The sequence below is a fragment of the Vidua macroura genome, chromosome Z (assembly GCF_024509145.1).
Source record: "Vidua macroura isolate BioBank_ID:100142 chromosome Z, ASM2450914v1, whole genome shotgun sequence".
Lineage (NCBI taxonomy): Eukaryota > Metazoa > Chordata > Aves > Passeriformes > Viduidae > Vidua > Vidua macroura.
In genome coordinates, this window is record NC_071611.1 from 77,882,279 (window position 1) to 77,906,848 (window position 24,570).

Consider the following 24,570-nt stretch of genomic DNA (forward strand, 5'->3'; position numbering starts at 1 on the left):
ACTCAGGCTTGACGCCAGTCTCAGCCATATAGATGAGACTTAACCCAACAGTTAGTTATCTCTGTGCCCTGCTGTATTTACAGGATTGCAAACTGAGAGCAGAATTGAACCTGAGGAATCATTTTTCAGAATCATGGAGCTTTTTGTCTATAGGAAGGCAAGATGATGCTGTTAAGAGGCAAAAACTGTTAAGAGATCTGGGTTCATAATTAAAGATTTCTGATGTGACTCTTTCAAATTAGTTATGAGCTCTCATTTTTTACTGTTGATACCAAGGATGATAAGAGGAATGCTCATCTTATTCAGCTGAAGTGTTTAATTTTCCATAATAACTGTGATGTGCTTTGCGGTGGCAGTACTGAATGTCACAGAAACAGCTATGAGGACCTAGCATTATGTACTTTGATTGAAGATACACAGTCAGATAGCTGAACTGAAAACTGAAAAAAAATTTAAAAATAACCTTAGAACAGATCAATTGTTCCGCTCCAGTGTGATCTCTCAGTGCAGAATTATGCTGAAGTTAGTCTTGTAAAAGCTTTGGTAGAGGTGGCTTAAGAGCTGTTTTTCAGTCAGCTGCATCAGACAGTGAGTGTTTATCTTCTATTTATTTAATTGCTCACTTCAGTTTACAACTGAGGATGTTTGTTCAAACAGAGGAGTAGTTTGTTCTTCTTCCAAGTACTCTCCTTCTGACCGATGATGTTTCCAAAGCAGCAGCCTTCAATCCCGAGCCCTGCGTCAAGCCCAAGAGGATTGGGTTTAGTTTCTACCTCGTGTCCTCAGCGTGGAGTCAAAGGACAGCAGGAAAAGACGATCCAAAACCAAGGGCAAGTAACACTTTACAGAGTGAGGAGTCCGAGGGCCGAGATGACCCTCGCCACAGCTACGTTTAATACCATGAATTAAAGCACGTGATTTATGACCGGACAGGGCACCAGTGCCACGTTTTGGCCACAGCCATACACATACCTCGGTACTAGGCAGGCTTGGCCCTACCGTCGGGAAAAGAGCCAATTTCCTTCCCTTCGAGCCGACGGGGCTGTGGGTGACTCCACGCAGGCCCCGCCCGCCGCCAGCGCCGCCCCTCGGGCCGAGCAGCTGCGGCCCCCGATCCGTGTGGGGCCGTGTGGGGCCGTGTCGGGGCCATGTCGCGACACAGGCGGGTTCTGCGGCGGCAGCCCGGCGGGGCTGCGGGGGACTGGGCTGCCGGCGCCGCGGGGCGCGCCCGGGCCGAGGCCCTCAGGGAGGTCGGCGTGGACGAGGTGGTGGAAATGGCGGTGCAGCTCGCCCTGGAGCGGTTCCGGAGCGGGGACGAGGCGGGTGCGCGGCACAGCCCGGCCCGGGGGCAGCCTGCGGCTGTTGGGAGGGCGCTGGCAGCGGGTCAGGGAGGGGATCCTGCCCCTCTGCCCGGCCCTAGTGAGGCACGGCTGGGGTGCTGTGTCCGGCTCTGGGCTCCCCAGCACAGAGACAGGGAGCCACTGCAGGGGTCCGGCAGAGACCACCGAGATGAGATGAGAGGTCTGGAGCATCTCTTATCAGGAGAGGTGTGGGAGTTGGTCCTGTTAAGCCTAGAGGAGACCGAGAGGGGATCTCACTAATGCATATGAAGATCTTCAAGATGAGTCCCAGGAAGGCGGTGCAGAATTTCTGGTGGCAGGACAAGGAGCCGTGGCCATAACTTAAAACACAAGAACATGAGGGAGAACCTCTTTCCTTTGAGAGTGGCAGAGCACTGAAACTGCTGCCCAGGGAAAGCGCTGAGTTTGCCCCTCTGGAGACATCCCAAACCCTAGATGTGTTCCTCTGTCAGCTGCTCCAGGTGACCCTGCAGGGGGTTGCACTGGCTGGTCTCCCTTCCAATCCTAGCAATTCTGTGGTTCTGTAACACTGAGTTGTCAAGATTAGTGCCTGTTGCATTGTTACTGTTTTCTCATTATTATTTATCATTCTAGAGATGGAATTTCCTTCTAGCTTCACTAGTACTGAAAGAGCATTTGTTCACCGGCTCTGTCAGTCTCTTGGACTGGTATCTAAAAGCAAAGGGTAAGTCAGGGTACAATTTTCAGTTTTTTGGTGCAGACCAATAGAATTTCAAGACTAATGATAACCTGACTGATGTTTTCAACATACTCAACTGTGTTGCAAGGAATAGTATTAGAGAAAAAAGTGTAAAAGAGAAATGAGCATCTGTGTTCATTGCTGTATGCATGCTTGGAAAAGCTTGTGACATGCCTTTTGGGACAGCTTGCTTTTATACTTTGTGGATTTAATGGCTCCATTAAAAAAGCTTCTCACTGTGATTTCTGGTTTTTTTCCCAAAGATTTTGCATAGCATCTCCTACCTTGACAGATCAAAGTCAACCTAGAGCAGGTTCCTTTTTCCTAAAATATGTTTTCTTCTCCCGCCGACAGAAAAGGAGCCAATCGCTACCTGACTGTAAGGAAGAAGGATGTATCAGAGGCACACGCAGGCATGACTTGTGGCTTGGCTCTCCGTACGAAACACGCTGTTCGGAGTCTGATTCAGCGCTTTCCCGTCACAAATAAGGAAGGCACGGAACTCCTGCCAAGGACAGAGCGAGGAAATGCCTGTGCTGTTGAATCTGGTACGTTGGGCGTGTGTTGTGCTTTGGACTTGTCCATCGCCACCACTTGGAAAAACCACCTGCAGCCCAAAGACAAAAGAAACCTCTTTCTCTTCTGTCCCCTCTCGTGTCCTAACAGACACCTTCTTGCAAACGCATTAATTTTCCTTACTTTTAAGGTCTTTTGGAACTGGTGCTGTGAGGAACTTGGGAAGTCATATCATCCACATGGTGATGTCCACCTTGTGTTGTGTTACTTTAGAATCTTTGAGGCAGTTCCAGCCAAACCTTTTTGGAAGCACATTTTGAAATGTGGCTCCATAAAAGTTCTGTGAGGTGGGATTGAAGAGTCAGTGTTCCCCTGCTGCTGTAAGAGCACCCATATGAGAAAATGAAGTTGTCTGTTCTGCTTGTAGAAATTAATGTCCTTGATAAATGAAGAATTTTAATTTTTATTTCTTCATCTCTACAAAATATATTTGGTCCTTAAGAGACTACTGTCCAGACTTCTTGATTTCTTGAATATGGAAGAGTTCACTGAAAGACAAACTTCTGATAAAATGTTGGGTTTTTTTTTTTAAAAAAAGCAAGGTTTTAATCTAGATTATTGCTTTAGCAGCTACAAGTGGAAGAGTTACAGTGTGTTTCTGTGTGCAGAGATGGGTGTAGTGAACAGAAAACACTTGTACCAATATGCCTTGTTTAATGGCATGGTTCTGATAGGTGGTGTCTGTTCCTGAAGTGTTTCCTTTGCTGTTATTTCCAATAGTTTCAGTTGTTTAATAGGATTGTTTAATGAACAGAGGGAAGCTATAATGCAAGGACTGAAATGCAATGTCTTAGGAATGTAAGGGATAAGTTAATGAGCAGTGTAATATTTGCCTTTCTCCGCATCTCAAGAATGTATTTTTAGTTCTCCCGATCTCTTAGTCTGTGTTTGTCTTGGTACAACAGAGGTTGAAATTTAGTATATGAATCTGTTACTGACATTAAATATGTATCATTGACTTTACAGCAAGCTTTTCATTCTTCTGGAAGATAATTCTCAAGGAATTAGAGAGTAGCACTTGCAATGATGGATGTGAAGTAGCTGCCTCAGAAGATGTGCCCGTTTGTTGGCTACTTATGCACTGCTTTGTAACACATCACACTGCTGTGTGGGGGCCAGGACTCTTGATACAGCATGCTTGCATTAGTATGATTTCAGGCAAAGGCGTGGAATAGCTTCAAGGTTTACCCCTGGAAGTGTGTATTTCTAGGGAGAGCTGCAGGTGTGAAATGTGGGCGCAGATACAAGGGCCACCAAAATCCACCGGGCTGTGTTCTCTGGTTTAGTTTCTGTTTCTCCTTTTGCTCTTTGTGGGCTTTTTTGACTTGGAGCAATGCTCTGGAAGAGTCTGGTTTTGTTCAAAATACCTATGAAAGTAATAACTGTTTTGAAAGATATTTATTTCAAGCACTGCAGGAGGACATGTTGCTATAAATATGACTTCTAAATGTGTGATGGGTTTGTCACTTTACCCACAGGGATGCATCAAAAGTCAGCAATGTTAATTTTTCAGTACAGTTTTTGAGCAGTGTTTTTCTGTGACCTTCCTCTGTACCTGCATAAATAAACTTTTACCTTGTCTTCACAGAAAACAAAGAAGTAAACAAGATAACTTTTCGACTTAATGATGGTATCCCCCAGGTCCCAGTGAAAAGAGGGGAATCAGAGTTTGATTCCTTCAGGCAGTCACTACCAGTTCTTGAGAAACAGGAAGAAATTGTCCAAATAATAAAGGACAATAAAATTGTTCTGATCATAGGAGAGACTGGATCAGGAAAAACTACGCAAGTATGTTTCTTTAATTAAATAAAAACTAGAACAGTATTTATGACAATTGTGTAATATTTGTGATATGGGATATTTTGATGCTATTTTAAGGCTTTTCTTTTCCTGTATGATTGAAAATCTTGTTCCAATTCACTTTCTTGCTTTTAAAACACTAAGCCAGTAGATAGGTACTAAAAGCAAAAATGATTCCTCACAATTTTCTGGTTGATACAATTTTTTCATTAAAACAATACAAAATATTGAAGGGAAAGTGATGTTTGTATAGGCCTTTTTCTTCTAAGGTAGTTCTGTTCTTAGTACCCAGAATATTTCTTGTGTTAAAATGAGAGATTATCTACAGGAGTTTTTTTTTAGATTTCTCTGAAGCAGGAGGGAGACACTGCAAGTTTTTTCTTTAAAAAAAGCCTAAAGAGTTTATACGTAGAAATTTATTTTCCACTACTTCAGGTATGCTTGCCATGATAATCCTAATGAAAAGTCTTTTGCAATGTGTAATACTGAGATGCAGTTAAATTGTTTCCCTGTGCTAACAAAGCTGTGACTGTCTCAAAAAGTAAATTTGAACCACTTCTTTACAGATTCCTCAATTTATCCTTGATGACTGCTACAAGAATGGAACTGCCTGTCGTGTGTTCTGTACTCAGCCCAGACGTTTAGCAGCTGTTGCTGTGGCTGAAAGAGTGGCAGCAGAAAGAAGAGAGAAGATTGGCCAGACAATTGGTTACCAGATCCGGTTAGAAAGCAGGTACTAATGGTATTTCTGAGTGCCAGTTGATCTTGTGTTGGTCTTGTGCATCTTGTGCACAGGTAAACTGCAGTGTGTTTGGGTTGCAGCCTCCCAGGTGGGATATGTTACTGCAGGTAAGGAATACGTAAGAGGGAAAAGGATGGCTTTCTTGCTGTGTTTTGCAGTTTCATGTAGTAGGTTGTCTTATAGAACTGAATCTCAGGTATTTTCTGTTGACTTCTTCTGCGGAGTGTATGCAAGGAAATCTTTGTCTGATTTTCAGATCAAGTCTACACTTTCTTTTTTATTTTTTTTTCTTCCCCCCTCTCTACTTGTAACAAGTGTGGATCCAAAAGTTCTGCAAGCTTTGAAGGTAGGTGTGAAGACCAGCATGCTGTAAGAAATGTTATGTAGTGTGAGTTGATAGGAGTCATAAAAGGGAAAACAACAAAATTGGAAAGCAACTGATGAAGATGAGCATTATTGATCAGTCTAGTTTGGGCTAAATTTACTCTTCTTCAGCTTCTGTGTTTAAAACATGAAGTGAAGTAAAAGTAGAGATTTCAGTATCACTTGATGAATTTGTCTGTAAAGCAGAGCATGAATGGATTGTGTGGGGTTTTTACATCTTTGCACTGTGTAGCCAAATGACATTTCAGGGAAGGGCCAGCAGTTGGGATATGAGTGACCAGAAGATGGCAAAAGGTTGTGTTGCTTGAGTGAACAAAGATAACACACAGCTGATGAAAATGAATGTGCTTGAACAACAAAGCCGCAGTAAGAATTCAAATGTGTGTACGAAAGCTCACAAGGATATAAAGAGATTAGAAGAGCTGGTGAAGATGTATCACAAATCAGCTGGATAATTAATATATGGAAGTACTATGCTGGCAGAAGAAGAGCAAAGTCAGGTGAAAATGGAAGAATTGCTGGAAGCAGTGCAGGAAATCCAGCTTGAGAGGAATCAATACAATTGCTGCAGAGAAACACTAAAAGGGAGAAATAACAATATTTTGAGCTGTGGACAAAAAAAAAATCTGGAATGGAGATGTTTAGAGGTGTTTATAGTAAGACAGAAGTATAATTTTTAAGGTTTTCTTTTAGGATGGCAGTACCAGAGGGAGTAGTGACAATTGCTGTTTTTTATTGGGACAGCTTCTCTCAGTATAGAATTGTAACATTTCAGTAGTTTGACCTTCTGAAGGAGCAGAGGATGAAGCAGATGACTTTGTGATTTAGTCAGCTGTACTGTATTGTGTCCTCAAGGCAAGGCTTTGGGAGCTGTGGGGAGGCTTCTGTGAGGAGGTGCCAGAAGCCTCTCCCGTGTGTGACAGAGCCGGTGCCAGCCAAGACAGACCTGCCTGTGGCCGAGGCTGAGCCCATCTGTGATGGTGGCAGTGCCTCTGGGACAGTGGGGAACAGGGGAGGAAAAGCTGCACAACAGAGGCAGCAGTTCAAGAAGAGCAGTGAGAGCATGCAGAATTTCTTCATGCTTCTCTTTTACTTCCTTATTTATTAAAATCTGAATCTTATTTTTTCAATTAATCTGTTGTCCAAAGTTTTGGGGCGCAAGCACTACAAATTGTTAGGAAATGTGTGGGAAAAGGCACCGGTTAAAAACAAGTGGTGTGCAGGAGTCTTTTGGGGAGAGAACTGTAATTCCTCTTGTGGTCAGCAGCTGCTTTAATTTTTGATCCTGGAAAGCTAGCTGCCTTTAAATGGTGCAAAGCCCCTGAGCTGTCTGTGTGATGTGTTCCATAGGGTTTCTCCAAAGACACTGGTAACATTCTGCACTAATGACATGCTCCTTGGCACGCTGATGGCAGGAGACAGCACCCTCTCCACCGTGACCCATGTTATTGTGGTGAGCATCCTGTGGTCTTTCATGTGGGGTGGGGCAATATGTATAGCCTTGGAAAATGAGGTCCTCATTTGTTTTATTTAGATTTGCTGAGCACTTTAGGTGTTTTTGTTTGGTAGAAGATGAATCAGCTTCAGAGACTTTCTGAGTCCTTAGAGTAGCATGATTGTTTTGTGGAGTTTGGTGTTTTTCTGCATGTTTGTGTTTTTTCCTGTAAAAATAGTTTATTTTCATGGCAATGATTACTTGTGGAATCAGGAGGAGTGGAGAAAGACAGAAGTGTAAATTTTTCGGAACTTCCCCTGTCAGCAGCAAATCCTTAGGGAGGCTTACATGGATGTGGTTCAATGTGATTGTCTCAGAATTTCTGTTATCATTTGTTTTAGCATTACCAGGTTTTCAGTCCATTTGTTTGCCCAGAGTTTTCTAGATAATGTGGAGTCTAATGGCTAACAAATTATTCAGATGTGTTCATTTATGAGTATGCTAATATTCCTATTGTGGAATTTAATAAGGAAGGGGAACTAGAATGCTTATGGCAAGATTGAAGTCCTGAAGATTAAAAGATAAGTTTAGGTGCCTGCCTGTTTATCAAAGTTAAAAAGGCATGAGAATGATCTATACATTCTTGATGTCAGCCTACAAGCCTTGTATTTTGAGTCCTTGTTTCCTTCATTCATAATAGAAATCAAAACAGAAGAATGACAAAGATGATGAATCAGTTAGGTGCCTTAATTTATAGGCTTTGTGTGGCTTTGACTTGTCTAAGCAATCTGTCTGTTTTTTCTGATTATGTGGTGTCATCCATTTCTTTAAATGCTCATCAGTGGTGAAGTGAGAATTTATGAAAATAAGATTTGTAGGATTTGTGGTTTGTGGCGTTTTCTTGAAATTTGGCTTTAAATACAAAATCAGAGAGGTCTCAGATATTCACTTTAGCCTCTAAAGTTAAGGTGTGTACAGCTTCAGCATGGCAATGCACTCAGCGCTGATAAAAACTTTTTGAAGTGTTTTTTTTTTTTTGCTTATGGATAGTTTTTAAATAAAACCCTATTACTTAAACTAGACTTACACATTTTAAGGCCTCTGTAATGTGCCACCAAATCATGTATTTTATTTTTTTAGAAAAGTTTGTTTTTGTCAGAAGTTGTGATCCTGAATCTATGATGGTTTTTTATCTCTTTTTTTTTCCTTTTGTTACAGGATGAAGTACATGAGAGGGATAGGTTCAGCGACTTCTTGCTAATAAAACTGAGAGATGTGCTGCAAAACCAGCATAATTTAAAACTAATTCTTTCTGGTGCTGCTGTAGATACAAATCTCTTTATTAGGTATTTTGGAAGCTGCCCAGTAATACATAGTAAGTCTTGATCTTAACTCTTAAATCTGAGTATACCTGCCCTGAGACTCACAGATCTTACAAACTATTCTGAGTAAAAGCACATGGTGAATACACTGAGAGTTCCAGGAATCCTTGTTCTTTGTGTATTCAGGTTTCTTGTTTCTTGACTATTTGCACCTCGTTCAGAGTGAAGTGTTTTAGTCACTGGGAGTTCTGTACATGCAGGTACATCCTGCCCCCCTCCACTGTTAATTGAAGAAGTAGGAAGAGGTTATTGAAGTGCTGTCTTCATGCTGATACAGGACTTAGGAGCTACATGAGTGTGATACATATTAATACATTCCCGTAGAATCTCACTCTTCAGGCTTGGTGAAGGTTGTTACTGGTTGCTGGATGAAACACAGCTAACTGTAGCTGTTCAGCTCAGAAATACAGGCTCAGGCAGATTGGGTTTCACATGAAAAAAGAATGACATGATTCTTTGATTTAAAGAAAATTAGTAGCCCTTCATCTAGGTGAATATTCCGAAAAGGCATCCAGTTTCTCTTCGTTTGTGTTCAGACTCAGTTACCTGCAGTTAGATTACATTCAAATGCAAAGAAAAGTTACCATTATTGCTGTTTTAACTTCATGTGACTGATCTTTAGTAGAGGCAAAATATAAATGTGTGGGAGATGGGGGGTTTTTGTGGGTTTGCGTTTTTTTCCCCACGCTCCTGGCTTGAAGGTTGTTCTGCATGGGCGACCTGCTCTGGCACCTTGCAATCCTCTTACTTTTTCAACAATAATGTCCAAGTTTAATGTAAGCTGTTAAGCTTACATTACTTTACTTAATGTAAAGTAGCTTTTAAGAGAAATGCTTTATTTGACAATCAGGTAGACTCTCTGCATGTCAGCCTTTTTAAAAAAAATCTCAACAATTTTAGGAAGTGGGATTGCTTACTGGTTTATTTTATCAAATGTTTGTGAGAGGAAACCTCTTTTTCCTAATTTTTTTTTTACAGATGGAAGTGTTTAGTTCCCAGTTTTGAATTTCTGCCTAGTAAAATAAGACTTGCAACTTGTTGGAGACAGGAATCTGGAAATTACACATGCTTTCATGTTTTCTGAATTTTTTTTGCAAGCGAGAGCCTCAGTTGTGATTGTTGTGTGGCTTTCCAGTTTACTCATTTTGCAGCTTCCTGTTCTTTCAGATCAGTCAATTTGTGTTGGAAATTCTGATGGCAATCTCTCCAGTTTGCCACAGTGCTTGTGCTGGTTATGTAACAGGCCAATAACAATTGAAAAGATGGTTTCCCCCCCCCTTTTTTTTTTTTTCTTTTTTTGAGAATTTAAGAACTAAAAGAAGCATCTTTGTCTGTTCATGTAATGTAAAAGGTTTGATTCTCCTTCAGCATTATGGCTGACAAAATCCTGACCACAGAAACCAACATTTTGTAGCTGTGGATTGCTGTAGTACACAGAGCTTGTGCTCAGTGTTGGAAGGCTTCCTCTGTGACAGCTTCTAAAAGTATGTGAATTGTGGATTGTTCCTTCTGAAGGAAAATCCAGAGTGATCCTGAGTCAGCTTAAGGGACAAGAAATCAAAATGCAGAGATTTGAATTCTTCATGCAAAAAAGCATCCTTTAATGTCCACAGATAAGGTCTAGAAAACAGTCTTGTTGAAAAAGAAATCAGGATAAATTTTGAGAAGGTAAAGGCCACTGGGATGTCTCATGTGTCAAGAAGTATTCAGTAAAGAAAGCTCAGCTTTGCTGAATAAGTTGAGGACATGGAGATAAGAATCTCTTCTCACATACTTCTGATGAAAAGAAAGTAGTTCAGTACAAAGATGTACTGTCTCCGTGTGGAACCTTGCAAAAAGCTGTATTAATTGCTTATTAATTCATGAAATTTTAAATCCAGGTGGCAGACTTACATGGCGAGTTCTTGTTTGTAACCCTAAACAAAAACGGCTGTTCTCTTTTTCTCAATAAAAACAAATGAATAACTGTCAGTCTTATGAACATCTCCTGCTGTAACACTTGATAAAATTGAAGAGGTTGAGGAGAAACAAGGTGGCATTTTACTTTGGAAATGTTTTGTTTTGTATAATTCTGAGAAAAATAAACTCCAGTGAAGATAGTTTTTGAAAAAATGAATGCTGTAAGTGAAGCTAGTGAATATATAACCTTTTATGGATTTTTTTCTATTTTAGTCCAAGGGAGGCCTTTTGAAGTTAAAGAGTTGTTTCTGGAGGACATTTTACGAAGCACTGGGTATACAAACAAAGAGATGGTGAAGTACAAAGAAGAGAAGCAGCAAGGTCGGTGGACTTGTTAATTGTAAGGGTTGGCCATGAGAATCATTGGTTGATTGAACAAACAATTAACAGGATTCTTTTCTGTTAAAATTCCAAAGTCAGGAGATTAAATGAGATGTGATTAGATGACAGCAAGTATTTTTAAGCTCTCAGTATTTACATTACTGAAATAGTTTATGCAATTAATGAAAAAAATCACTTTGATTTGGTGGTTGCATTCTTTTTTCTTTCAGTTGATAAATGTCATCTGTTTTCTAATTATTACGCTGTAGAGTTATAGAGAACTGGGGGCTGTGCCCACATGAATACTAAAGAAGCATAGGATGCTCTGTACCTTTGGGTGCAAATTAAAGTGCAGCTATTAAAGCAGGCAGGATTTTGTACAGTCTTGCACTAAATGGACAAGTTGTTGCCTTCAGTAACATTTTTCACTGCTTTCTTCAGGCATGGATGTATTTTTTGTGTTAACACTCTTGAGCTAAACATCATTGGTTTTCAGTTGATTAAGTAGATACTGCTTCAGAAGTTTTCCTGGCACCTGAAAGTAATGATCCCAGTGATTATTTAAAGAAATTAAAAAAAAAAAAAAATGCAAACCCCAAAGCTATAACATACAGTCCTAACTGGATATTTATCACAGTGCTCATCTCTGATCACTGGGGGCAGAAAAGTTCAGTTAAGAGACTGGTGTTTTCTAATGTTTCTTCCACTTGTGTAGAAAAATAAGTTGTTATGTGCAGGGACTGTCTCGCTTGTCTTCAGCATTCCATTTCTGGAAAAAGATCTGGGCTGAGATTGTGTGGAAGGTGATTACTTAAGGAAGACCCTTTGAATGCAGTAGTTTGAAATAATGGAGGCTTGGGGGGGTTCAACACCAAAGTGGTGGGTTTTACCTCGTTCTTATAGCCCTTGTTTGCAGTGTGCACTTTGGGTACCCTTAAACATGTCATTTATGTTGGACTGGTAGTAGCATTCTAGATTAAATAAGAGAGGTTGAATAGGTAAAACTTGGACCTGCTGGAACTGTCTTTTTTAGTAGAAAACAATGGATAATAAAGATGACTCAAACTTTCTTGGGGAATATTTTGCATTCTAGAAGAGAAACAGAAGTACGCTCTTGCTGAGTGGTGTTCAGCTCAAGGCAACAGTAACAAAAGGACATCTCGGAGACAAAAATCGGTTCCAAGGGCAAATGAGGAGTACAAATGGTTGGATGATGGTGGTGACACAGTATTTAATCAACTGGTAAGTTTTTTCTTTAGTTGGAAGAGACATTTATATTTGTGTTGTATTACTAGCCATTTAAAATCTGTTTTCTACAGGTAGTTCTGTAGAGTCTTTGGGGATATTAACCTATTTTAAAGATTACTTGATTGGGGTGAACTGCTGTAGCTGAAGTGTGCTCTTCAGTTAGGGTGGTTGTACACAGCTTTTCCTCAGATCAAATGGCTCGACTGCCATTGTGTTAGTACTTGCATCTGACAAAATCAATGCATTGATACCTGAGTGCTGGATTTCTGGTTGCTGCTGGGAAAAATTACCATTCAAATTCTTTGTGGGTAATGTATGAGAATGAAGACAACTCTTGGAAGAGACTAATCTTTCAGTATTGTTTTTTATCTTCAGACTGAAAAAGATGTGAATTGCCTTGAACCGTGGATAGTAAAAGAAATGGATTCCTGTCTTTCTGACATCTGGTTGCATAACGATACTGATTCCTTTGCTCAGGTGTTAAATCTTATTTTAACTGAAAATGTCAGTGGTAAGTTTCATGTGCTATTACATAAGAAAAAAGCAACCTCAAATTTACTTTGATTTTTATGGCTGCTTTTATCTCCAGTTTCAAATGTTGTTACCTTTACATTCTGATGCCTACTGAAAAAATGGATAGGGCTAGCAGAATTAATGAGTTGTTTAGTTAGTTGATGATGTTGTTTTCAAGTATTGACAGAAGTGTGTTTCTAAAAGAGTGTGGAATTCACATGAAGTGACTGCAGAGATAAAGTGAGGAAACAAATTCTCTTTGGGCTGGAATTTGAAAGCAATATTTGTACTATATTTAGATGAAGAAATAACATTTCTACGGGGTTTGCTGGATTTTTTTGTTTTACTTCTCAGTTGATTATAGGCACAGTGAAACTGGTGCGACTGCTCTGATGATTTCTTCAGGGAGAGGCTTTTTGAGTCAAGTAGAACAGTTGATCAGCATGGGAGCAAGTATCCACTGCAAATCATCTAATGGCTGGTAAAAACAGAGAAACCAAAAGATAGATTTATTTGTCAATACAGGAGAAAGAAAGAAAATTCTTTAACATCTAAATTAATTTACTAACTTATCACACTGCTGTAAGAACTGTAGATTTTGACAGCCTAAACAGTTTCTAACTCCTGTTAATCACATTGTTTTCTGTAAATTCTAAATGGAATTCTTAATTACATGGTCTTGATTATGAGCTATAAACTTTGTTTCAGTAGGTCTTATTTAAGACACTGCTTAGCAGAACAACTGTAATCTACTGAATTGGACCAAAATGTTTGGCAGTTCGTATTTTCATGGAGTATCTATATCAGAAGATCTTTCTGTTACGTTTCTAAATATGTTGTAGCATGTAAAAATATTTGTGAATCTGTAGAAGCTCAAGTTCTGTGGTCATGGAGTATGTCTTCATCTAAGCAGGGAAGTACAGTTTGTAACTGTAGTATGGAATGATAAGAATTAGGATTCCAGGGGTCCGATATCTGGTACTAACATTTGAAAAACTTGGGAAGAAATGCAGTTTAAAGGTGTAAAACAGTGAAGTGCATTGTGAGGAGGACAGCTTCTGAAAGACCTGAAATAGCCAAATGTTAAGCCTGGGGTGTGACTTTTGGAGATGACTTCAAGGGTACTGCAAACAGGCAGGTCTGATCTCTGCACGTTGTTGTGGGCTTTTTAAAGGAATGGCACCTCCTTCCTCCTCATTTCCTTGTGCATGTTTGCCGGTGCTCCTGTGTACAAGGACATTCTTTTGTGGTAAAGAACTGTAGTTACCTAAAAGTCAGATAGCTGTTAACACCTATTTCAAATGGGAAGTTGAAGATCCAGCAATAACTGAGAGATAACTGAGAGAAATGGGTACAAAAGTCTGGTGTCAATTGCCTCACCTGATGTGCTCTTCATCTTCATCTTTTGAAGTGAAAAATCTAATGAAACGACTTGTGCAACTCTTTCAGGATGGCTGTGGACTGGGCTAGGCACTTTGGACAGACAGAGGTTGTTGATCTGTTGGAATCCTACAGGTAAGCTGTAGCTATTTTGCAGAAGGAGTTGTATATGATAGTGATGGGGAATCTGAGGTTTGTGTTCTTTGAATCAGAACAGGTTTTAGCTTTTCATGCTGTAAAATCTGGACTGAATAGCAATACCTTTTTTTTTAAGAATAAGAATTTCAAAACCAAACAAGTTTGTACTCAGTATTGTATTGTTTATGTTTGCACAACTTGCTAATTGTATGCTATGTGCCATTTTCTTTTCACATGCTTACTTTGCAAACAAATCTGTCATGTGTTTTTATCTGTATATTTTTTATATGCAATAGGCATGTTAAAGAAAATTGACAGAAGTAATGTGTACACTAGGCCATTCAAGAATGCTTTTCTGATTAACTTACAGTTATCATAGTTGAGGTAGTGTTTTGTAAAGATTATATTTATTATAATTTCTCTTAGTGCAGTTTCTGCTAGTGGGAAATTTTTGGAGAATACGTATCTCTTAAATATTTTTCCTTGAACAGATGAACGAGAAGTATCTTTACACTTTCATTTGCTTATGGTTCTGTTTCAATGAAGTTGAAGAAACCTAAAGTTAGCACTAATAAATGAAGGGGCATCCTTTGTTGGGTTAACATTGAAATCAGTGAACAGCAATAGTATGGTGGTTCCCTTCTGCTACACTTCAGCATTAGAATTCAAGACCAATAGTCGTGTTGGTCGTGATCTAAGTTTGAGCTGATGGCTCAATGCAAACCCGAAGGGGCAGCCTTGACTCTGGTGTATTTTTCTGTTACAGCGCTTCATTTGCATTTGGAAATCTGGATGAAAGTTCCCTGGTCCAAAATAGTGGTAGTGACCTTAGTGCAGAGGACAGAGAACTACTGGCAGCTTATCATCACAGTTTTGATGATGAAAAAGTGGATCTGGATCTGATAATGCACTTACTTCACAGCATCTGTCATAGTTGTGATGCAGGTAGGTAAATACCTAACCAGCTGTTGTGGCTTTGGCTTCTGATGAATCGTGCTCTTTTTTCAGCAATCCCCAAACATTAAAACCTTCTGAGTGCTAGTCGACATGTATTTGAATTTTCTGTTTAACTTTGCAAACCCACTTCCTTTTTTAGGAGCAATTTTAATATTTCTTCCTGGGTATGATGAGATAGTGAGCCTCAGGGACCGCATTCTTTTGGATGACAAGAGATTTGCTGCTAATGCTCACAGGTAAAACCTTTAGTTGCTGTGGCTTTTCATTGCTTCTTTTAAGGAGCCTTAAAATGTTCCTTTTGTCTTGCATTAGATACCAAGTTTTCATGCTTCATTCAAGTGTGCAGACTTTGGATCAGAAGAAAGTGCTTGAAACTCCACCTTTTGGCATCCGCAAAATTGCAAGTATTAGAGGACTTTGTCCGATGCTACAATGATCTGTTTTGCCTTTGCTTTTACAGTGACTCTAGTTTTGGTGGTTTTGGTTTTTTTGCTTTGCAGATTCTTTCTACTAATATTGCAGAAACCAGCATAACAGTCAATGATGTGGTGTTTGTCATTGACTCAGGCAAGGTGAAAGAGGTAGGATTGCCTTAAATTTTCCTAGTGCAATTCTAAAACACACAGTGCATAAACTTTGGGGAACTTGGTTTTTTTTTCTTTTTACTTTACATGAAAATGAAAAAAAGCTTTTACATGCTGAGATCTACTGCCTGTCAGGCAACAGTCCTCGCTGAAAAGTTTCAACATCCATTTGTTTGAAGACAAATACTGTAAATAGCTAGCTGTCTAAAAAACCTTGTAAAAGCTAATCTAGGTTGATGTATTAATGGATCTCTCTCTTTTGCAATTTAGTATTTCTGCTGGATTTTTAAAACAAGTCCTCAGTTTAGACCACCACCTTCCTGAGACTTAGAGAGCACTGGGAGTTCCTTTTGTCCTACTATTGTATCAAGTCCAAAAATAATCCATGAAGTTTTTAAGCAGTTTTTTTTGCTGTGTTCAGTGCCCATTCCTAATTACTTGTTCAAGAAAAGTGAGAACACACAATGAGGCAATTTAAGACCTAGTGTACAGCTTTGAAAATGAAATTGGATTTCATAGGTGATATGCACACCAAATTTCTGAGGTTCTCATAAAGTGGTTTTTTTTGTAATTGTACATCAGTCTTAAGAAAACAAGTAGGTAATTTCCAAGAGAGATAAAAAGGAAAACTTTATTTGGTATAATAATGTAGTTTTACCTGCTTTGTGATATCTCAGAACACAGATTTGACATAGCTTTTACTGACTTGCAATTACCTATTGACTAGAAAATGGTGACTTTCACAAACTGTGGAGCATTAAGATACTACAAAGGAGATACCATCATAAATTCACTTGAAACTGAGAAGGTACCTTTGTTGCAGAAGCTACTGTATCTCTATTAGTGTTTCATACTTTTTAGGAAACTTCTGTTGGTAATCTAAATAACTAGTAACTTTTATTTCATGTACCCTATTGACTTTTCAGTTTATATTCCTTTCTTTGTTTTTCTAGAAGTCTTTTGATGTGCAGAGTCGTGTTCCAGTGCTAAAAATGGGCTGGATTTCAAAAGCCAGTGCTGTCCAGAGAAAAGGCAGGTAATAAATGCCTCATACTGGTTTCCATTTTGCAGATATCCACAATCTGTGTTTCGAATAAAGCACACAATGTAGTAACTGTTTCTAGCCTAGTCCAGTGTGTAGGGTCAGTATGTATTTCCTTGGAATAATTTCCCAAGTTGTAGAAGAGTGATGCTCAGGCATTTCCCAAAGGTCTGGGTTGTTTTCCCCCCATTAATTTGTTCTCCTTCCTCTTTCTCCCATGTAGCACCAGCAGTCACAGTGTCCAGTGGGGTGTTTTCACATCTTGTCTGTGGGCAGAGGACTGCCTGTTTCACTTTCTCCAAGCTATCCATGACTTAACAGGCCATGATTATATTCTTCCCAACACTGTGGGTGAGGGCTCAGAAGTTTGTGTAGCAACAAATGCCTGTTTAATCAGTCATACTGGCATTAAGCTGCACATTTGCACATAGATGTATATCAATGAGAGAACTGGCTGTCTCTCATTCACTCACAAGTTATTTAATCTTTATTCTGCCTTTTACTCCAAGCATCACTTCTGTTTGGGGGATGTGAGAGGAAACAATAAAGTTTGCAACTGATTCCTTACAACAAAGGATGATTGAGATTTGGACTGGTCTTAAGTTAGCAAAAACCCCACAGCACTTTACATTAGATAAGCCTTGTTTTTCTTTCTCCAGATTTCTCAGTGGTGGGTTAAAATTACCGTAAAAAATTGCCACACTCTCAAAAATAACTCACGATTGGAAAACTCTCACTTTGCATGTGACTGACAACACTGTCTTCATAGAACTGCTTCTTCTTTTCCATTCTGAGTTTCTGTGTCTGTCTGTTGGCTTTAGGTTTTGTTTTTAGAAAGAAATCCTCATTTTCACCACTTCCCATATTTTATTTTCAAGGGCTGGGCGCTGTCAGCCTGGAGTCTGCTTTCGTCTCTTCAGCAGGCTGCGATTTCAGAATATGTTGGAATTTCAATCTCCAGAACTTCTAAGAATGCCGCTTCAGGTGCATGTTCAGTTAGAAACTGTAACTTTAAAAAATACAATGTCCTCAAACCATACTATTAATTGCAACAAATCATGGGTTTGGGGTTGTTTCCAAATCTTGGTAATCTTTTTTGTTCTGCCTTTTACCTTGCAGGAGATTTGTTTGTACACAAAACTTCTGACTCCAATTAATTGTCCAGTTGTAGACTTTCTTATGAAAGCTCCTGATCCGCCGCCTGCTGTAACTGTGAGAAATGCTGTGCATATGCTTAAGGTCAGAGAAGGAATAGGTTTAGATGGTAATTGTGTTTGAGCCCAAATTTGTGGTGTAGCAGTCTGTCTTACTGACTTCAGTTTGTACTGAAGCCGTTTTTAATTACCTAAGGATGTTCTGAGTTTTTGTTTATTGTCTGTTTTCATTTTGTGTGTGGGATGTGGTTTTCCATGTCAAGGGAAGAGAGTGCTTTGAAGTCTTGTCTCTGTTAATAGTTTCACTTGCTTTTTTAGTGTTTGGAAACAAGTCTAGTTAATGTCCAGTATTCACATCCTTTCTGCTTTCTCTGTAAAGTGATTTTGTCCACCGTACCCGTCCCCCTCTCCTTTGTTTGTTCATTTGTTTATAAACAGACCATAGATGCCATGGACCCTTGGGAAGATCTCACTGAGCTTGGTTATCACCTCACTGAATTGCCTGTAGAGCCACACCTCGGTAAAATGGTGTTGTATGCTGTAGTTCTGAAGTGCCTGGACCCCGTTCTGACCATTGCCTGTGCTCTTGCCTGCCAAGACCCTTTTGTGCTGCCCACGCTGGCCTCCCAAAAGCGAGCAGCCGTGCTGTGCAGGAAGCGTTTTGCTGCCGGGACCTTCAGTGACCACATGGCCCTGCTCAGGGCTTTCCAGGTAGAATTTCATTTCAGAGAGTTCTGATCACAGCACACCAGCCAAGCAATGCAAATGTACCAAGCCACTTGGATGTAGAGTGGTGGACTGTGCTTAAGTCCTCGGAGAAGACTTTCTTTTTGCCTAGTGGCTTTCCTGGGTATTGGACTCATAAATTTGTGAGGGAACCCTTTTTGTAGTATGTTTTGTTGATATTTTCAAACCTTATAAAATTCTAAATGTTCTAACCATGTGCCTCTTTATATCCTACTACACTGAGCTTCAAATCATGATCTTAATGTAATGATCTTTATTTCTTGTTTTAACTTGACATAATCATCATTCTAGTGAACACGTAAAGAGAATCTAATTCTTGAACAGGAAAAAAGTATTTGGTTTGATACATTAACTTTTGGAGTGGGTTTTGCATTTTATTGACATAAATGTAATCTTTTTTTAAAAATGCAGTTTTAGTTTAAGCCCTTCAAATTAATAGGCAAATGTAAAAACGTTGTCAGGCATGGCAGAAGGCCCGCAGTGACGGCTGGGAGAGAGCCTTCTGTGAAAAGAACTTCGTATCCCAAGCCACAATGGAAATCATTGCAGGAATGAGAACACAGTTGCTTGGCCAGCTTAGAGCCTCAGGTAAAGAAGTTGGAAACTTCTTTAACCTTGTTTTAAAGTCAGGCATTTAGAAATTGTAACAAAAGTCATGTTCACTGGTGTAATTTTCCTTACTTAATTTGAAATACACCTCCATGTACACATTCATGCAGGGTATGGAGTAGATGAGGAAGTGTGGCTGATCTAACTGAAAGCACCCTCATCTCCACATGCCACTGCATTTCGTGTTTTAATAAATTATTCCCATCGGAAATGTCTTTCAATTGTAGAAAATAGTGATATTCTGTGTTAGTATGAAACCCCTTATCAGGAAGGATTTCAGTGTAATGGTTTCTTCTTGCTGCTGTTAAGGTTGGCAGTGGTGAAAAATGAAACAAATAAGTTGTTTGTTTCACCTTTAGTTTCTAACTCCTTTTGAGAACCAAAGAGAAGCTAACGTGGTGCTGTTTTGTCTTTTTCATTTGTCAGGTTTTGTGAGAGCCAGAGGAGGAGCTGATATTAGAGATGTTAATGCTAACTCTGAGAACTGGGCTGTGATTAAAGCTGCCTTAGTGGCCGGGATGTATCCCAATCTGGTGCATGTAGACAGAGAAAGCCTGCTGTTGACTGAACCAAAGGAGAAGAAAGTGCGATTTCATCCTACCTCTGTTCTTGGCCAGTCTCAGTGTAAAAAGGTAAAATCACTTGGAATTCATAGTTCAAAAAACACAGCACTAAAATCTCTCCCATGTTTTAGAAATGTCTTTTCCTAGTTGTCAGTACGTTAAAAGCACTATGGGCATTTAACACTACAGCTTTAGAAAATACTGTTCTACTCAGCTGATAGAATTGAAATTGTTTCATTTTTCCATTGTTTCAATTAGTCCTTTCTCTAGATGGAACAAGGTAAAATGGCAAAAAAAAGGTCCCAATTATAAAATTGTTTTAAAGATATAATGATCCCTACTCTTAAAAGCAAGTTTTTCTCTGAAACTTTTTTTTTAACATTTCTTTTTAAAGCAAAATATTTTGTTTTTTCATGGTAGGATAATTTGTGAATCTGGTTGAATTCTCTCACGCTTTTTTATTTGCATGTATATTTTTATATGTATCTAATTATACATGTATTTATTTCTCAAAATACAGAATCATAGAATGGTTTGGGTTGGAAGGGACCGTAAAGCTCATCTCATTCCAACCCCTGCCACGGGCAGGGACACCTTCCACTAGTCCAGGTTGCTCAGAGCCCCCCCAGCCTGGCCGTGAACACTGCCAGGTTGAGGCATGCACAATGTCTGTGGATAAAATGAGAAATATGTTCAAATTTACATTCATTACAGGTAGAGGGTATAATAGCCTGGTCTTACCTGCTCTTGCACAGATTGCCCCAGCAAATGGACAAGCTGCAGCCATCCAGGCCCTCCCTACAGACTGGCTTATATACGATGAAATGACGGCAGCTCACAGGACAGCAAACATCAGGTGCTGCTCTGTTGTGACACCTGTCACCGTGTCCCTCTTCTGTGGACCAGCCAGACTGCCAAGTAATGCCTTGCAGGCATCTTCATCCTTTCGAGGTACACCGGAGTCTGGATTTGGAATGTTTCCGTTGGTGTCCATCAGTGTGTGACAAGGAAAGCTTACTTTTCAGTAATATTTAATACATATATTGGCTGATTCTGGAAACAGCGCTGTTATAATTCCTGTAGTTATTCAGGAAGAGTTTGTCGGTTCTGTAAGAAATCTCTCCGTTTTGGGATTCCTTACATATTCAAGTCCATAAATGACACAGTTCCAGGGTATCAGAAACTGCAGTATAGTTCATAAGGAAAGAATGCAGCCACAATGTCTAATGATCATACTGGTACTGAGAAGTGTAGTATGTGTGTTCTTTTTCTACAGACTACTTTATTTGATACATTGACCCAGATTATTGAAACGGCAAGAATAATTTAGAAACAATCAATATGGCAAACAAGTCATGTTGCTTCTAGCTGACACATACATTTTCAAGATAGGTTCTATTGATAATTTTTAATGTCAGGTAACTGCACTATGAACTGTAAGTAATAGAGAAGATATAGAAATTTCCCTTTTTTTCCTCATTTCAATTGAGTCCTGCTGGAATGGAAGCAAAAATAACTGCAGCTAGTTGTCATAGTTTGAATCAAACTAAAAGTCCAACTTATTTCTGAAGCTTTCCTGTCTTGCTTTTAAACTGTGAACCTTAGAGTAGTGTTTATGCTGATTGAATTGCATTTTAGAAAAATCAGGAATTCTAATTAATAGCCATGTCTGTATATATATATTTCCTTACTAGGTCTTTAAATCTGCTGTTTTACGAGGAAATAGAGCCACGTGTGGTTTTGCAAACAGCTTTAGGCAAAAGTTGGATAGTGGCCTCTGAATACTGGGGAAGGTACATGAGTTGAGTCACATCATATCAGTACAGGTTTTTACATAGCAGGACTTTCAGCAGGTCTGGCTACTTGATTGCTGCTATCTGGAGCAAAGACTTTCCAGTGTATTTGCAGAAAAGAAGAGGTAGTTTTACAAATGGTTACATTTAAAAGTCAATTTTAGAAGGAAAAATATTATTGCTGGTAACACAGTAGTATGCAGGTTTTTGTGTGTAAGCAGAAATAATATAGAGATGCTAATGCACCTTTTGTCTTTAATTCAGGGGGATGGGTATCTAATGATAGCAGTGACAGTGAGATGGAGGACAAAACAGCTGCTGATCTGCCACTGCTGAAGCTGGATGAATGGCTCCATCTCAAACTGGACCCTGAAGTAAGAAAGAAATTACTCCTGGGCTTGCTTCATGTAGAAGAATTGTAAAAAGATATGAAAAGGTGTTTGTAACATTTGAGTAGCCCAGAATTTTCTCCAAGAACGTCATGGTCCATTTGGGTCTCTCAAACCATGTACTCTGTGATTTAACCTTTACTTGACGAGCTCGTCAGGAATTGAAGGGCTTCAATCCCCTTTGGCACAGAGTTGTCTGTCACGTGAATTCGTGTATTCAACATCCGGGCTGCAATGCTTCATCACCTATCACCCATACCTTTCTGTTCTTTTACCTGTGAGCAAAAAGAAAGAAAATAATTAGTCACCTAAGTCAACAGTGAGAGTGCTCACCCCTCTTCCTCCCTCTTGGTGTGGGTGTCCTGTCTCTCACACAAGGGAGCAGGAAAGCCTCTGCAGTCCAGATGCTGTTGGATCTGCTTCACAAACTTTCTGGGCAGTGCGCTGTTTTAAATGTCTGAGCTTGGCAGATTTGTCCCTTTCCACAGGTCAGCAGATTCTGAAGAGATTCTGCCAGACAAAAGATAATGGCTGCAAGGGACAGCAAGCTGCAGGTGACAGTGGCTGCGTAAGGGCCCTTCTGCTCCTTCTGGCCTCCTGTCCTGCCTGCATGGTGCTCCATCAGGCCATAGCATGAGCTGGGATAGCCAAAATCTGAACAAGAGCTGAGAGAACAGTCACATTGGCATATTGTGCTCTTCTTTCTCTGAGAGAATAACCAAAATCAGATCAAAAAAGGAGCACTTGAAGCTGGAGTTGCTGAAAGAAAGTTGCTGTCAGATTTTGGAAGGAGAAATTTCAAAACCTCTTTGAAATAGAAGCCTTTATGTCATTGAGGAGCTGTGGCGATGGTAGGAGGTAGTTTATGGGTCATGAAACATACAGCTTTACCAGCTCTAATAATAACACTGTCTCTCCTAGATGTGTCCAAAAGAGTAATTTTTAAAAACTGATTTCAATGGAAGCATTTCGGATAACATGGGAATTAGACTACAGTCTTCTGAACTTAGTCATCACACTTGAGCAGGTGTCTCTTTAAGAAAAATGTCACTTAGAGCTCTTTTCCCTCAAGTATGACTGAAGAGTGCATGAGTAGAGACTGATTTGAGAGGAAGGGCATAAAGCATGAAAGGATTGGGTTTTCTCAGAAGATAAAAAGGAAAAAAAAAGTCTGTGGGTTTACAGTACAAAGCTAAGTTTAGTACAGAGCTAAATGAAATGTTTCAAAAATTACCTTGCACCCAAGGCAAAGAAAGTAAATCAGCATCTTAGTTTAAATATGGATTATTCCCCTTCCCCAAGACCTTAGTCTTGCCTTTCATTGTGGGCCCTGTTTATATTAGAATGCCAGGTGCTGCCTGCTGTGAAAAAGACAGGGTCCTCTTACCTGTGTGATCTAATTTTCATCAGTATTTAACAGAACTGGAATTCATTGCAGGCTGCTGGTATGCTGCTGCAACTCAGGCAGAAGTGGCACAGCTTGTTCCTGCGTCGTATGCGAGCTCCTTCTAAGCCGTGGTCTCAGGCTGATGAAACAACTGTAAGAGCAATTACAGCTGTTCTGAGTGCTGAAGAACAGTCTGCAGGTCTGCAGCAGCCTTCAGGAATTGGCCAGAGACCAAGACCTGTGACTTGTGAAGAGCTTCCTTTGGCATCTACATGGAAGTCAACCAACAGCAGAAAAAGCTCAACACAAACTGAATTGTCTGCCTCCTCTCATGCTGAAAAGTAAGATGTTGAGGTCTTCCGCTCACTGTAGGTTGCAATTGATGTATACAAGCTTCACTTAAATTTCTGCTAGTCATAGGAGGTGGAAACCATGGAAATACAGTTGAAAGGTGTTATACTGTTGTGTGCTGCTTTGTAATCCCATAAAGAAGTGTTTCATACCTGGGCCTGCTGTTTGAGAGAGCAGTCAGGAATATTGTCCATGAATTGTGATGCTTGAGAAGTAGCAGAAGAGGTTTAACAGTAGCATTAAAAAGCAATGCATGATCAGTATGGGATTTTTAGTTAGGGTTTAATAGATTTTGTAGTTGCTGTAATACGTGTGGTCATGCAGTAGCTGACAGGTCGATGTAAAATGTTCAGTGACTGCTTGTGAAACTCAAGGTATGTCCTTTTTAGGGTTTCAGTGAAATCTGCTTCTCCTGCACTCCGCCAGCCAAAGAAGTACAAAGAAAAAGACATTTTGCTGTCCAGACGATCCTCAGCTGACAAACCAGCTCAGTCCTCAGTGAAGCCTGCAGAGAGCAGTAGCTATTCCAGCCCCTGTGCTAGTCCTCCTTCTCCAGTGTCTGGAAAGGTAGAGTTCTCTAACATATCACCCTGCTCTTCCAAAGTAATAGAATTTCTTGCTGATCTCATTCTGCAATTCGGTATTTTACTGATAAATTAAATTTTACTGATACAAAGTAATAGAATTTCTTGCTGATCTCATTCTGCAATTCGGTATTTTACTGATAAAACTTTCCATTTATAACAGCTGCATAATACTTCCTTCTGGAACTTAAAATCTAGACGAAATATCCTTGTTTCACTAGTTTAATACAGCAAAAATAATTTGTGGACTGCTGAGGTAAAGCTATGCAAAGTAGAAAAAATGAGATTTTAAAACAAAACTTGTTCTAATAAACGTGTATTCGTTTTTTCCAACTACATGAGTATATTATACGCACACTTTGAAGTTTTTGGATTCTGCCTTACTATGACTGATTAGGGTTTTTTGATGGTTATTTTAACAAAGCACACATTTTTAATGAGAGTATTGTGGTAGTTGTCCCTGTATAATTG

The 24,570-nt window shown here is 39.7% G+C and overlaps 1 protein-coding gene across 1 annotated transcript; it reads left to right on the forward strand.

Moving 5' to 3' along the window:
- Positions 1 to 1,767: 1,767 nt before the first annotated feature.
- On the forward strand, positions 1,768 to 24,175 carry LOC128822402 (3'-5' RNA helicase YTHDC2-like). The gene is made up of 25 exons (XM_054004102.1): positions 1,768 to 2,046; positions 2,416 to 2,609; positions 4,226 to 4,425; positions 5,004 to 5,170; positions 6,914 to 7,016; positions 8,217 to 8,373; positions 10,553 to 10,660; positions 11,754 to 11,902; positions 12,284 to 12,419; positions 12,776 to 12,902; positions 13,871 to 13,936; positions 14,706 to 14,884; positions 15,036 to 15,132; positions 15,209 to 15,296; positions 15,397 to 15,477; positions 16,434 to 16,516; positions 17,401 to 17,506; positions 17,642 to 17,761; positions 18,115 to 18,387; positions 18,885 to 19,011; positions 19,459 to 19,664; positions 20,351 to 20,546; positions 21,653 to 21,762; positions 23,216 to 23,505; positions 23,905 to 24,175. Exons 1-25 carry the CDS (start codon positions 1,958 to 1,960, stop codon positions 24,173 to 24,175), a joined length of 3,723 nt encoding a protein of 1,240 aa, XP_053860077.1. The 5' UTR covers positions 1,768 to 1,957.
- The last annotated feature ends 395 nt before the right edge of the window (positions 24,176 to 24,570 follow it).

What these genes read in the sequence shown, in the direction of transcription:
- LOC128822402 (XM_054004102.1), top strand. Translation starts at nt 1,958, where the DNA reads ATGGAATTTCCTTCTAGCTTCACTAGTACTGAAAGAGCATTTGTTCAC. An exon ending in CCGTGACCCATGTTATTGTG is followed by an intron (nt 7,017 to 8,216) that starts GTGAGCATCCTG and finishes CTTTTGTTACAG; the next exon opens with GATGAAGTACATGAGAGGGA. An exon ending in CAAAGAAGAGAAGCAGCAAG is followed by an intron (nt 10,661 to 11,753) that starts GTCGGTGGACTT and finishes TTTGCATTCTAG; the next exon opens with AAGAGAAACAGAAGTACGCT.